Genomic DNA, 13,095 nt, shown 5'->3' with positions numbered 1-13,095 from the left:
ATGGTGAAGTTTATCATGGAGATGTTGTCTAACCGCAGTTTTGTCCTACACACCAGCGATGGCCAGCGCAGCAGGCTCAGAAGACTGAGGAACGGTGTCCCACAGGGGTCAGTCCTTTCTCCGATGCTGTTTAATATTTACATCTACGATCTCCCAGTCACAGCATCCAGAAAGTACGGCTATGCGGACGATCTTGCCATCATGCTGAGAAGACCCACATGGAAGGCACTGGAGGACGGTCTTAACCAAGACATGGACATCCTAGTAGCCTATCTACAAAAGTGGCGCCTACAGCTCAGCACCAGCAAGACCGTTTCAGCAGCATACCATCTCTGCAACAGAGATGCCAAGAGGGAACTGGAGGTATATGCTGACCACAAGCGTCTGGAGTCCCAGCAAGCCCCTAAATACCTTGGCGTGCGTCTGGATCGGACACTGTCCTTCAAACAACACCTCGAAGATGTCAGGGCAAAGACAACATCAAGGGTTGCGCTGATCCGACGCCTCGCAGGTACAACCTGGGGAGCCACTGCCAAGACCCTTCGGATATCCACCCAAGCCCTGGTCTTCTCGGCAGCAGAGTACTGTGCCCCAGTCTGGAGCAGAAGCCTGCACGTTAAAAAAGTTGATGCGGCTACTAACAACGCCCTCCGGATCATCACTGGATGCCTGAAGGCTACACCCGTCTTCCTGCTGCCAGTCCTTGCAGGAATCGCACCAGCTGGCCTACGACGAGAGGCTGCCACTATCGCCCTAGCAAGGAAGGCAGTGAACCATGACTGGCACATCCTACACAACACCACAACAACAACAGCACCTATGAGCAGACTCAAGTCCCGCCACCCCTACAACAAGGTGGCACAAGAGATGCTCCGTTCCACCACTGAGGACCTATCCAGAAATGGATGGCTGGCGGCAGCCTGGAAGAGAGAGTGGGAGAGTGCTGGGCCAACCCGTATCCACCACCATATCTGGGATCCAGGAGATGGCGCCACAGGAGACGATCTTCCACGCCGGCAATGGGTTCTGCTGAACCGTTTAAGATCTGGGGTTGGTCGCTTTAAAGCATCATTAAAGAAGTGGGGCCTGGCAGACAGCGCTGCATGTGAGTGTGGAGACCCTGAGCAGACTGTTGACCACATCCTGACCATCTGCCCCCTATACAAACCACCCTCGGAAGCCAGCCTCTTTGATGTGGGACCAGAGTTAAGGGCATGGCTACAAGATACGGAGTTGGACCTCTGACGTTACACGAAAGAAGAAGACAGGGACTCGAACCCACACTGTAACTTTAGTGATACTAGATCACAGGGACTCGAACCCACACTGTAACTTTAGTGATACTAGATCACAGGGACTCGAACCCACACTGTAACTTTAGTGATACTAGATCACAGGGACTCGAACCCACACTGTAACTTTAGTGATACTAGATCACAGGGACTCGAACCCACACTGTAACTTTAGTGATATTAGATCACAGGGACTCGAACCCATACTAAATAGTGGGACCTATTGCATGAACAAATAATCAGTGTTTCACATTTGGATCTAGCAAATAATAAAAATAGTTTAAAATGATTCAGTTTAAAAATAGTCATCAGTAAGAAGTAAAAAGTGCAATAACCGACACATGAATTTGATAGGCAGTGTATAAGAGTAGGCAGGGTAAGAATAGTGCAGGTAAATACAAGTTGTGTCAGGATATCCCTGATGTTTCCTCTTGCCACTAGGTGGTAGCAGATATCTATCAGTGAAATGCCTGAGCAAAGAGATAGGTTTTAAGCCGTCTTTTAAAGATGTCTAGCGAGTTGGCTTCCCTGATGTTTTGGGGTAGTTTGTTCCATAGTTTTGGGGCATAGTTGATAAAGGCTGCATTACCGATCCTCTTTTGACTGCTTCTGGGAGCCTCTAGTAGTCCAGCAGCTGATGATCGCAGTGTTCTTGCTGGTGTGTAATTTATTAGAGTGTTGGCGATGTAGCTAGGTCCCTGTCCATTTAGAGCTTTGTATGTAAGGAGAAGGACCTTACAGGCCTGTACACTGCGATGATATGATCGCAAATTGCCCCCTAATTTGGCCCGTGCGAGTTTAAAATAATATCTGGGGGCAAGCTTGCGAGTGGTGATTTCAACCCTTCATTCGCATTTCACTCCTAAATTAATCCATACAAATTGTAGTAAAACATTAGCCTACAACCAGGGCTGTACAGTGCAATATAATGTTGCGGTTGTAATTTCATTAGACAGACCAGCGCGGACCTTTAATAACATGCAATTTAATTGAGACAAGCAATGAGCTAACGGTAGCTACTAACCAAGGTTACCATTAGGATTATGCTAAGCTAACTAGCGATCTCTGCTAACCCTGGAAAACGGTCAAAGCGGACTCCACAAGACTAGTTCCATTCGTGAGGAAAGGGGGTGAGTTATATTGACAACGCTTGACAACAGAAGTTTAAACATAACTTCATATTTATTGGTTATTATTCATTTCTGTATATCATTGAATTTCCATCTCCGTGTGTCTCCATCTCTTCCTGTTTACATTCGAGTGTGACGTCATCACCTACGGCAGCTTAGACTATCAAAACGCGAAGGGGGGGGCTGGCTCTCTTGTTCGTTCTCGCCCCCTCTCTCTCTCTCTCTCTCTCTCTCTCTCTCTCTCTCTCGCTCTCTCTCTACATTCAATGATTTAAAGTAGCCAAATGTTACACACAGTATAAATACTAACTGGATAGTTGATGATATAAACATTTAATTTCATTATCTGAAATATTCTAAAATCATTAAGTCTGTGTGATTATTATTTTCTCACAGTAGTGTCTGTGTATATATATATATGTGTGTGTGTGTGTGTGTGTGTGTGTTTGGCTAAAGTGGATAGAAAACACAGTACTGTGTAAAAGGCACCCAAGAGTTTTTATATAAATTGTCTTAGATGTAAGCAATTTTTTTTATTAGTGTGTCAGTAGACTACTCTTAGTACATTTTCATTAAATTATTTTTTAAAGCATCTTCATGGTTTAATAATGCAAACATATGTTGCAGGGACTTATTATAATCATCATATTGGCGTGACTGTATGCATCAAAGGGTTAAATCAAGCATTTTTGATGCATGTCAAAATATCGCGATATCATTTAGAGGCCATATCGCCCAGCCCTACTATAATGGTAAAATAGTTATTTAAAAATTTGCCCCTAAAAAATATTCTTTGTCCCTAAATTTCTCATTTAGGGGCAAGTGTGCCCCTAGTGAAAAAGCTTAGCGTACAGCCCTGCCTTAAAGTCAATTCTAAATGTTACAGGAAGCCAGTGTAAAGCAGCTAAGACTGGACTAATGTGCTCTCTCCTTTTTAGGGATGCCCCGATCACGTTTTTTGCCACCGATACCGATCACCGATCGTCGTGAGCCATATCGGCCGATACCGATCCGATACCGATCGTTTTTGATTAAAAAGAAATAAAAAATTATTTTATATAAAGTTTTTTTTTTTTTTTTTTAATAAAATATATATATATATTATATAATTAGACTTGTACTTGTATTATCTGCGAGACATCTGTGTGTACTCTAGTAGCCTCCAGCTCCAAAAATGATTCTCCGGCGCTGCAGCGGGACCCTATTGGTAACGTTATGCTTTGGTCATTTCACATTCGGCAAGCCCTCAGCTCGAATACGCATTCAATCAATGTTATAAGACATTGATATCAGGAGCTATCTGTAGCTACTGCTAGCCGGCTAGATGACGTTAAGACAACTATTTAGTTCAATCGGACATTTCGTTTTGAACTGTGAACCAACGTCAGCTAACGCAAGCTAACGGAGATATCAACATGGACTACTAGGCTTCCTGGGGCATTTGTTGATATCCGGAGCTATCAGTAGCTAGCCGGCTAAATACCGTTAGACAATGCCTACTAAAAGTGAATAGTTGACTGGGTAATTTTGTTTAAACAGTAACGATAGCTAGGTAGCTAACGTTAGCTCAGGTCGAATGCACTATCTAGACTTAGCAGAGGAGGTCCGCCTCCTCTGTGTTTACAAACTCTACACGGGTACGGGCGGGGCTAGGGAGGAGGAGCAGTTTGCAGGTCCTGTGCGTCTGAGACAAGTAGGGCTGTCTTAAATGCTTCGAAGCTTCGAACGTTCGATTCGATGGCACAAGCTTCGAACACTAAAAAAAAACGAAGTTTAAAAAAAAAAAAAAATCAAAAAAAAATCAAAAAAAATTCTCAAAATTTTTTTTTTTTTTACTTCGATTTGTGTGTGTGTGTGTGAACTACCCATCCCAGTTAGGACAGCCGAATCCCGTCCAATCTTTCGCCGTCGACTAAAGACTCACTTCTTCAACCATTATCTGAAATGATAAAAAAAAAAAAAATAATCTAACCGTGACTAACCTTACTGTCATGCACTTGTCCTAATAAACTAACCTACACTGTAACACGCAACACTTTGATGAACATTGTTACTCAGCTGATAGAGTTGTACCCTTCTTGCTGTCTTGTTGTACAGAACTTGTAAGTCGCTTTGGATAAAAGCGTCAGCTAAATGACTAAATGTAAGTGTGTGTGTGTGTGTGTGTGTGTAGGTGTGTGTGTGTGTGTGTGCGCGCACCTTGTAGAATTCCACACATAAGAAAGAAAGATACTGGGATGAATAAACAAAATAGGAAATAAAATGTAGAAATGCTTGCAATACATAAATAAATATGAATCTCCATATATGAAATATAACATTTAGATAAGGTGCTACTGAGATGTTTTGGTGAGTTCTTTGTTTTTTTGTGGAAGTTGCCCTTCTTAAAAATGCATGAACATTCACTGATAATTGGTCTGTAGTGGAGTCTACAAGGTCTACATTGCCGGACCATGTAGAATCCGGACCTTGTAGACTGACATAATTCTGTGCATAGTTTAGTCTACACAGGCCATATTTCAAATAATCAAAATCTTACTTCATTCATCTTAAACATTCTTGATTTGGGGGATTGGTAGTTCCCATGAAATCTGAAGTTGTTCAAACGACAACAGCGATCCACCTTGAATTAAATCACACAGCCGAGTGAAACCTTGTTGGATGAGTCAGTCACGAAAGGGGCTACTTAATTAATTAATCCAACCCACTTTATTTATAGAGCACATTTAAAAACAACAACGTTTACGAAAGTGCTGTACAAGTCCCACAACATAAGATAAAAAAAAATATATATTAAAAAAAAAATATTAAAACATTTTTTTTTATTTTTTTTATTTTTTTTCGAAGCTTCGAATTAAAATCGAAGCTCGGCCCCGAAGCTTCGATTGCCAAAAAAAGCTTCGAAGGTCAGCCCTAGAGACAAGCGAGTGAGATATCCACTTGATCAGTTTCCGTGATCGGCGAATATGACTAATTATCGGAATTTATACTGATTATCGGCCGATAACGATCGGTGGCCGATCGATCGGGGCATCCCTACTCCTTTTGGTTCTAGTTAGCAGTCGGGCTGCAGAGTTTTGGATTAGCTGAAGCCTCTCTGTGGTTTTCTTAGGGAGACCTGTGAAAAGTGCATTACAGTAGTCTAACCGGCTAGATATGAATGCATGAATTAGCTTCTCAGCATCGTTCTGATTAATAAATGGTCGTACTTTTGCTATATTTCTGAGATGGAAGAACAATGTTTTCGTCACTCTGCTAATATGAGAATTGAAGTTCAGTTCTGAATCTATGATAACCCCAAGACTAGTGACCTCAGATTTGATCCAAGGGGTTAGTCCCCCCAGGTTCTTTATTAATGTTTCTTTTCTAGTTTTGGAGCCGATAATTAGAATTTCAGTTTTGTTCTCGTTTAGTTTCAGGAAGTTCTTACTCATCCATTTATTTATTGCCAGTAAGCAGTCTGTAATGGAGCTAATCGCTGTATCATTTGGTTCAGCAGATATGTACAGTTGTGTATCATCCGCATAGCTATGGAAATCTACATTATGTTCTCTGATGATATCACCCAGCGGTAACATGTAAAGGGAGAAGAGTAAAGGACCTAAGCAACTCCCTTGTGCAACTCCATAGTTGTTGTCGTATAAATCAGACATGTGATCTCCTAGTTTAACATAGAATTTCCTCCCTCTGATGTATGTTTTAAACCAGCCCAGCACATGTTCTGAGAAACCGACATGGTTTTCAAGACGATCGATTAGAATATCGTGATCGATTGTATCAAATGCTGCACTGAGATCTAACAGGATAAGGATGGAGATCTTATTCTCGTCAGAGTTTAGTCTGAGGTCACTGATTATTTTGGTGAGGGCAGTTTCAGTGCTATGATATTTTCTGAATCCTGACTGAAATTCTTCTAAGATGTTGTTTTCTTCAAGAAAGGAATTTATTTGAACTGAAACTATCTTTTCAAGTACTTTACTAATGAATGGTAGGTTGGATATTGGACGATAATTTGCCATTTCATTACTATCCAAGTTAGGTTTTTTTAGTAATGGCTTTACAACTGCTGTTTTAAAGGCATCCGGGAAAATACCAGTCCTAAGGGAAGTGTTTATGATATCTAGCACAGGACTTGAAACACTATTAAATACCCGTTTGAAGAAAGCTGTAGGTATAGGGTCAATGTCTGAGGTGGAGGAGTTACATTCTGAGACAGTTTTGCAGAGTACATCTAATGTGATGCATGTGAAACGTCTGGTAGGGGGCCCATTGATGCTGAGATGCATGATACAAGTGGCCAGATGGTCTCCCTGCAGCCTGTTCCTCGGGTCAGTCTTCACCTGTAAATACGTAATATATATAATAATTTGTCACTCTTTCCAAAAGCAAAGAGGCCTATAAGCGTGGCTAACGCTAATGGTGCGCATAACTGCAAGGCTAACTGCCTAATAAAATGGGCACAGAAAGAGGATTTCACCTGTCTAATGAACACACTAGAGTAGACTAGAGTCTAGACAAATATCAAGATGTATGTATCCATCTGGTGGACCAATTGCATGCTTTCGCAGAGGACAAGAAGCCTTCAGTCGACTCCTTCAGACATTAAGCAGTCCAGTGAGTCCACCCCCGCACAGCCCAAATCTTTCAGGGGGTTAGTCTCGTTCATAGCAGCGGTGGTCCTGATTCAGCAATGAATGCATATAAGGGAAACACTGGTATGATATATAAATACAATCAAATAGGCCCTACTTAATTTTGGATGATACAATGAATGAACTACTGCAAGTATACAATTTCCAATTACTTGAATTAGCTAAATCTAGTTTTGAATGTCTACTACATGATGTATTGTATTCAATGGCAATATCAACTCTCAATCACCTGAGTTCAAAGTTTATAACAATTCAATCTTTACAGAATCGGGCATCATGAACATCCTAAATGAACATTACGAGGAGAAAGTGCGCCCCTGCATTGACCTCATTGATTCGCTGCGGTCCCTGGGTGTCGCGAGCGACCTGGCGCTGCCAGCCATCGCCGTGATTGGTGATCAGAGCTCTGGGAAGAGTTCCGTGCTGGAGGCGTTGTCAGGGGTGCCTTTACCAAGAGGCAGTGGTGAGTCTGCACGTGTCCATCAAATAACACAATAGCATACATTTTCCTACATTTTAGGCATTGCGACTTAAGAGCAAGGCAACTAAGTAGTCAACTGCACATATGGTTTGACCATAAAAAATTGGAACAAAAGGTTTTATTGTATCAGGTGTACTTAATAACCAAAATCTGACTACTAGAAAGGTCTAATTTTCACGATGGCAGCCGCCAATTACTCCTTTATTATTCATCCTAGACGAGTCATTTTGGTGTCTAACCCCATGTGTTGGTGATCTAGGAATCCACTTAGCATAATATAGAAACTATAGTGAAGTGATTTCAATTATATATTAAAGTAATTGGTTTTAACCTCTTATGTTAAATGTGAAGACTATTTTCCAATGTAATTGGAAATGTCTCCTTTTTCCACATCGCCATATATTAATGGTGATTTCACTTATAATTCACATTCTGTTTTTGAGGAATAAATTCATTATTACTGTGAAATTAGTAACCCCCCCCCCCCCTTTTTCTCATGTTTTGAATGTTTTGTTGCTATTTTTCTATAATTTATTTCTTTGATTCACACCAGATTTACAATTAGTTGTCACACTCTTCCTCCCATAAAGGTTGTCTCACAATTTTTTACATACTCCACAAACAGGCATCCATTTATGCATACAATGCCTATGTTTTGACTAGTGTTGCTCTTCTAGAAATATAATCCTTTCAGGGTTGCCTATTGAAATACTGTACACCTCCAGTACAGAAACATTGTTTATGAGTTTGCGTGTCAGGTAGACCATTGATTGACAGTCGATTCTGCCAATTACGTCACACCGCTTTCACCCACCTCTGCTGTTGATAACGCTAGCCAAGTTAGCACACACACATGCACAGTGGGCCAGTGACTTTGGTGTAGGGGTGTAACAATGCATCGATCCTAAGGGGGAAATTCAACTGCATCGATTTGAAAATGTTAGAATCGATTATCGCAATTTTTTTTCTTTTTTATCTTTCTTCCCCTCCTTTTTCCCCGATTTTTTTTCTCCCATCCCACCCTTCCTGGTTGTTGCGTACTTTCCCCTACTGTTGGTCCGGGAGACCGGAGACTGTCTCATGCTTTCCTCCGACGCATGTGCAGCCTGGGGCAGGCCAACCTGGCCGCGCAGGTTCTCACCGGGGAGAGTGTAGCGTGTGGGAGGCCACACTATCTCTCCTTAGTTCCAACCCTTGCTGAGCAGGCGCCCCGACCGAACTGTAGGGGTCGCTGTCCACAACGCCCAGGACCCACCCTTCAGCTTTCCCACCCCCTGATACAGCCAATTGTATCAGTGTGAGAGGCCAGCCAAGCTGATGGCAACGCAGGGAGCTGGATTCTAACAGGCGAATCCAGTGTCTCCCGGTGTTGGTGACGAACGTAATCTCCGTGCGCCACCTGCCCCCCCGATTATCGCAATTTTAATGTGTACACAGTATAGGGATGGGTACCTTTCACATTACCTGTGAATCGATACCGGTACCCAACGGTACCTTTTTTCGGTACTTTAGTCTCAAGAAATTTAATTTACCTACCTCAATCGTAAAAAAAAAATCCAAACTTCAAATAACTACAACTTCGACAGTTTTCGGCTTGTCATTGCTCCGACTGCTTTGTTGTTGAATCAAGTCAAATCCTAGGTAAGCATATATTGTGCGTGTGAACGTTGACATTTTTTTTTCTCTCTTCTTCCAGTATCTCACTTGTTTCGATACTCGGTAGTACCGACATGTTTCGGTTCGGTACCTCAAAAGTACAGAATTCGGTACCCATCCCTAACACAGTGTTATGTTATTGTCATGTCCGTTACAGCCAACACAACGACATACGCGCTACTGCATCAACGTTATGATTAACAAAGCAAGGCATTCGTTTTGTTGCATTAACACTTTGGCTGCCAGGAAACGTGTTTAGACGTCATTGCCGGCCATGCTCAAGTTGCCGGAGGACACTTTACAGCGTCCTTATATCAATATTTAAAAAATCTGCGATCGGATTCATATGTCCCCTCCGCTGGCCTGAGATCCACCAGGAGGACCCACTGAGCTCTCTGGCGGTTCAGGAGCGCCATCTGGTGGCCGATCGGCGCAATCGCTTAAAGGGGAACTCCAACATTTTGGGAAATTAGCTTATTTAACATCTTCCCTGGAGTTAGACAAGAAGATACATACCTTTTTTGTCTCTGTGCGTGCATTTTAGCTTTGGGAATAGACGCTCCGTTAGCATAGCTTAGCTTCATCACTGGAAGTGAGTAGGGGCCGGAGCCTTACAGTGCCTTACAGTGTATTGCAAGGTCTGACATTGACCAAACTTGATATGCATGACCTTGGTGGGCTCTGGGTCAACTCCTGAAAAGGGGGTCAATGTCAGACCTTGCAATCAAAAGTTAGGGGGCACACTGAAATTATGGCAAGGGTTATTAGCCCCCTAACTTTTGATTGCAAAGTCTGACATTGACCCCCTTTTCAGGAGTTGACCTAGAGCCCACCAAGGTCATGCATATCAAGTTTGGTCAATGTCAGACCTTGCAATACACTGTAAGGCACTGTAAGGCTCCGGCCCCTACTCACTTCCAGTGATGAAGCTAAGCTATGCTAACGGAGCGTCTATTCCCAAAGCTAAAATGCACGCACAGAGACAAAAAAGGTATGTATCTTCTTGTCTAACTCCAGGGAAGATGTTAAATAAGCTAATTTCCCAAAATGTTGGAGTTTTCCTTTAACAGGATGTGCCATAGAGGTTGTGCTGGACGTCCGTATTACTTCCGGGCACTCGCTATAGGTCCCGGCATTCTAGCTCGTCACAATACACAGTGATCGATTGCCAATAACTCGATAAACAACATGATTTGGACGTATATACCATTATACAAGCTGGAGATGGACCGGGTAAATCTACATCCCATAATGATAAGATTTCTACTCTACGATGATCGCCCAACGGCGCGCGGAGACTGGGGTGAGTTTTAGCGTGTAACGTTACCGTCTTCAATACTAACTGCTATTATCAACATTTGACCCACATTAGATGATTGGTATAACGCTGCCCACGGAATTATAAACGCCCCCTAGCCCATCCGGTCAACATCAGATGACGTGTAGTAACTTCTAGAAGTACGTCTAGTTGGAATTCTTTATATCGCGCTGATTGCCATAAAACTGTATTGCATCATCAATATAATGCATTTGGGGCTATAGATCACGTTCTGGAGAAAGCTGCAGAAAGAGATGAAAACATACTTATACATTAGACCATACTTTACTATGAATATGTGAATGAAAAAGTTTAACGTTGCTACACAATGAACAATACATATAGGACTTTGAATGGGCCCTAATAATGGCAATGTAGCAATAGAATTTAAAAAGTTATAGCCATGCAAAGAAGGGGTACTTCTCCATAGACAAATAGAGCCGGCAACCTATGGTATATCATGAATTTAACCCAAGGCAACCAAAGTGTTAAGGTTATATTGCTATCAATAAATCTAGGTGTTCTAAAATCTATTGCTATTGGTAAGACTAGAATAAATTACATTAATTTAATGTTACTGTCTCAGAAAACTTGCATATCGCAATGGCGGACTTTCAGGAAGTAAACAAGCAAATTAGAGCTTCCGATTGGTCATTTCCTTTATTTCCCTTGAAACCAGTCACGTCACTCTACTGTGATTGGACAGTTGGCTTGAGTGCAATGTGGGACTTGTAGTTTTTTAACGATTTATCAGCGGAGAGAAAAAAAGCACGACTGAGGCTGTAATCTTCACTCGCACACCGTGCGAGTAATTGATTTTACCGATTCGCACACACTAGGGGCAAATGTGAGCAATATGGTCGCACTGTAGAGCCCTGCTTCATGTCGGCTCTTTCTAGTAGCTCTACGGTGCTGATGCGGTCTTGCCACTGGATTCTGAGGATTCTTCTGAGGCATCTAAATCAAATCAAATCAAATCAAATTTATTTATAGGGCCCGACAACACACGTTAATGTCCCCATGGGCCGTACAGGTCTTCTTTAAACAAGTCAAGAAGACAACATAACAATAAGTCAAGAACAGAACAAGAACACTAGATGAATGCAAATAAATGAATGAATGCAACACTCCCAGACATACCCCACGCGAAGGTAAGGAAAAACTCACTAAAACCTAACAATAGGGAAAAAAAAGCTCCACAGGCAATGTGGAGGAGAGAAACCTTAGAAGGGCCGTTCAAGGGGGGATCTCCCTTCTTAGATGTCGGTGATAGTAGTGTTGCAGACGGACAGTTGGTAAGCATGCACTCATGTGTGTGGTGAAACACAGATGAGTGCATGCAATAGCAACTGTACATTTTGAAAAATTAAAGATAGAGCTAATAGCGATAGCAACTGAACATTTTGAAAGATTAAAGATAGAGTTGATAGCGGATCTATTTGAGGCACAGGGGCGGCGCAAGAGGGTCACGTCCTCCCCGTCTTAGTCACGGGACATTCAACACTCCGGTCGTTGCTCAGGGACAGCCGGAGACAGGGGGAAGGGGGGTGGCGCAGAGAGGGTCGCGAACTCCCCGACATCATCGCGGGACACTCCGGTCACCACTACGAGACCTCCGAAGACAGGGGGGCACGCAGAGGGGGTCGCAATCTCCCGGCCTTCGTCACGGGACGTCCAACACTCCGGTCAACACTCCAAGACAGCAAGTCATAGGAAGACAGGGAGACGGGACAGGCGTTAGACAGCTCATGAGATTGTAGTAGGCGGACATAGCAATAGATACAAGTGGTAGGCATATATGTGAATGGAGTAGATATATGAAGTAAGCGTATTATGTGAATAGAATAGAAGTACTTAACCCAGCAATGAAACCGCGTTGACTGTTAATCTGTTAACAGTCTGTTAATCAGTTGACAGGACCACGGACAGACGGCGGTGAATAACTGATCCAATGCCTCGGAGGTGCATGTAGAGCAGTCACTACAAGCTTGGCCAAGACCCCGAGGCATCCATCACCTTGGTCAGCGCCAGGAGACGGGTACTCAGAGAGAAGAGGGAGGGAGGGGGGGGGGGGGGGGGGAGAGGGGGGGGGGGGGGAAGAGTTAGAGAGTTCCCATGTTTGTGGTGCTGCAAAGGAGCAGACATGTAGTACCCTGTAGTGCCATGTAGTACCCCGTAGTGCCATGTAGTACCCTATAGTACCCCAAAGTGCCATGTAGTACCCCGTAGTATCCTGTAGTACCCTGTAGTGCCATGTAGTACCCTGTGGTGCCATGTAGAGCTATGTAAGCCATGTAGTACCCTGTAATGCCATGCAGTACCAAGTAGTACTCTGTGGTACCATGTAGTACCCTGTACCCTAACTAAACTACCCTATAGTAAACTACCCAGTGGTACCATGTAGTACCCTGTACCATAACTAAACTACACAGATTAATCTAAAGGTCAGTCCCCGACCAGGTGAGATCAAGGTAGGTTGAAGGAGAGAGAGAAAAGATGAGTCTTAAGCAGGGATTTAAAAGCTTCGACAGAGCAGGCGCCCCTGATGACGGCAGGTAATTTGTTC

The 13,095-nt window shown here is 43.0% G+C and overlaps 1 protein-coding gene across 1 annotated transcript in view; it reads left to right on the top strand.

Annotated features, from left to right (window-relative positions):
• Positions 1-7,350: 7,350 nt before the first annotated feature.
• Positions 7,351-13,095, top strand: part of LOC311223441 (interferon-induced GTP-binding protein Mx-like) — a gene marked incomplete at both ends in the record, with an annotated part of 89,039 nt that continues 83,294 nt past the window's right edge. Inside the window, one exon of the mRNA XM_084308228.1 lies at positions 7,351-7,537. Within this exon, the coding sequence (XP_084164354.1) occupies positions 7,351-7,537 (187 nt within the window). The remainder of the gene's footprint in view (positions 7,538-13,095) is intronic.

The sequence above is a fragment of the Notolepis coatsorum genome (genome assembly GCF_963971535.1).
Source record: "Notolepis coatsorum genome assembly, chromosome: 2".
In the NCBI taxonomy this organism is placed as follows: Eukaryota; Metazoa; Chordata; class Actinopteri; order Aulopiformes; family Paralepididae; genus Notolepis; species Notolepis coatsorum.
The sequence above is the reverse complement of the archived record's forward strand: the minus strand, read 5'-3'. Positions and strand labels throughout refer to the sequence as shown.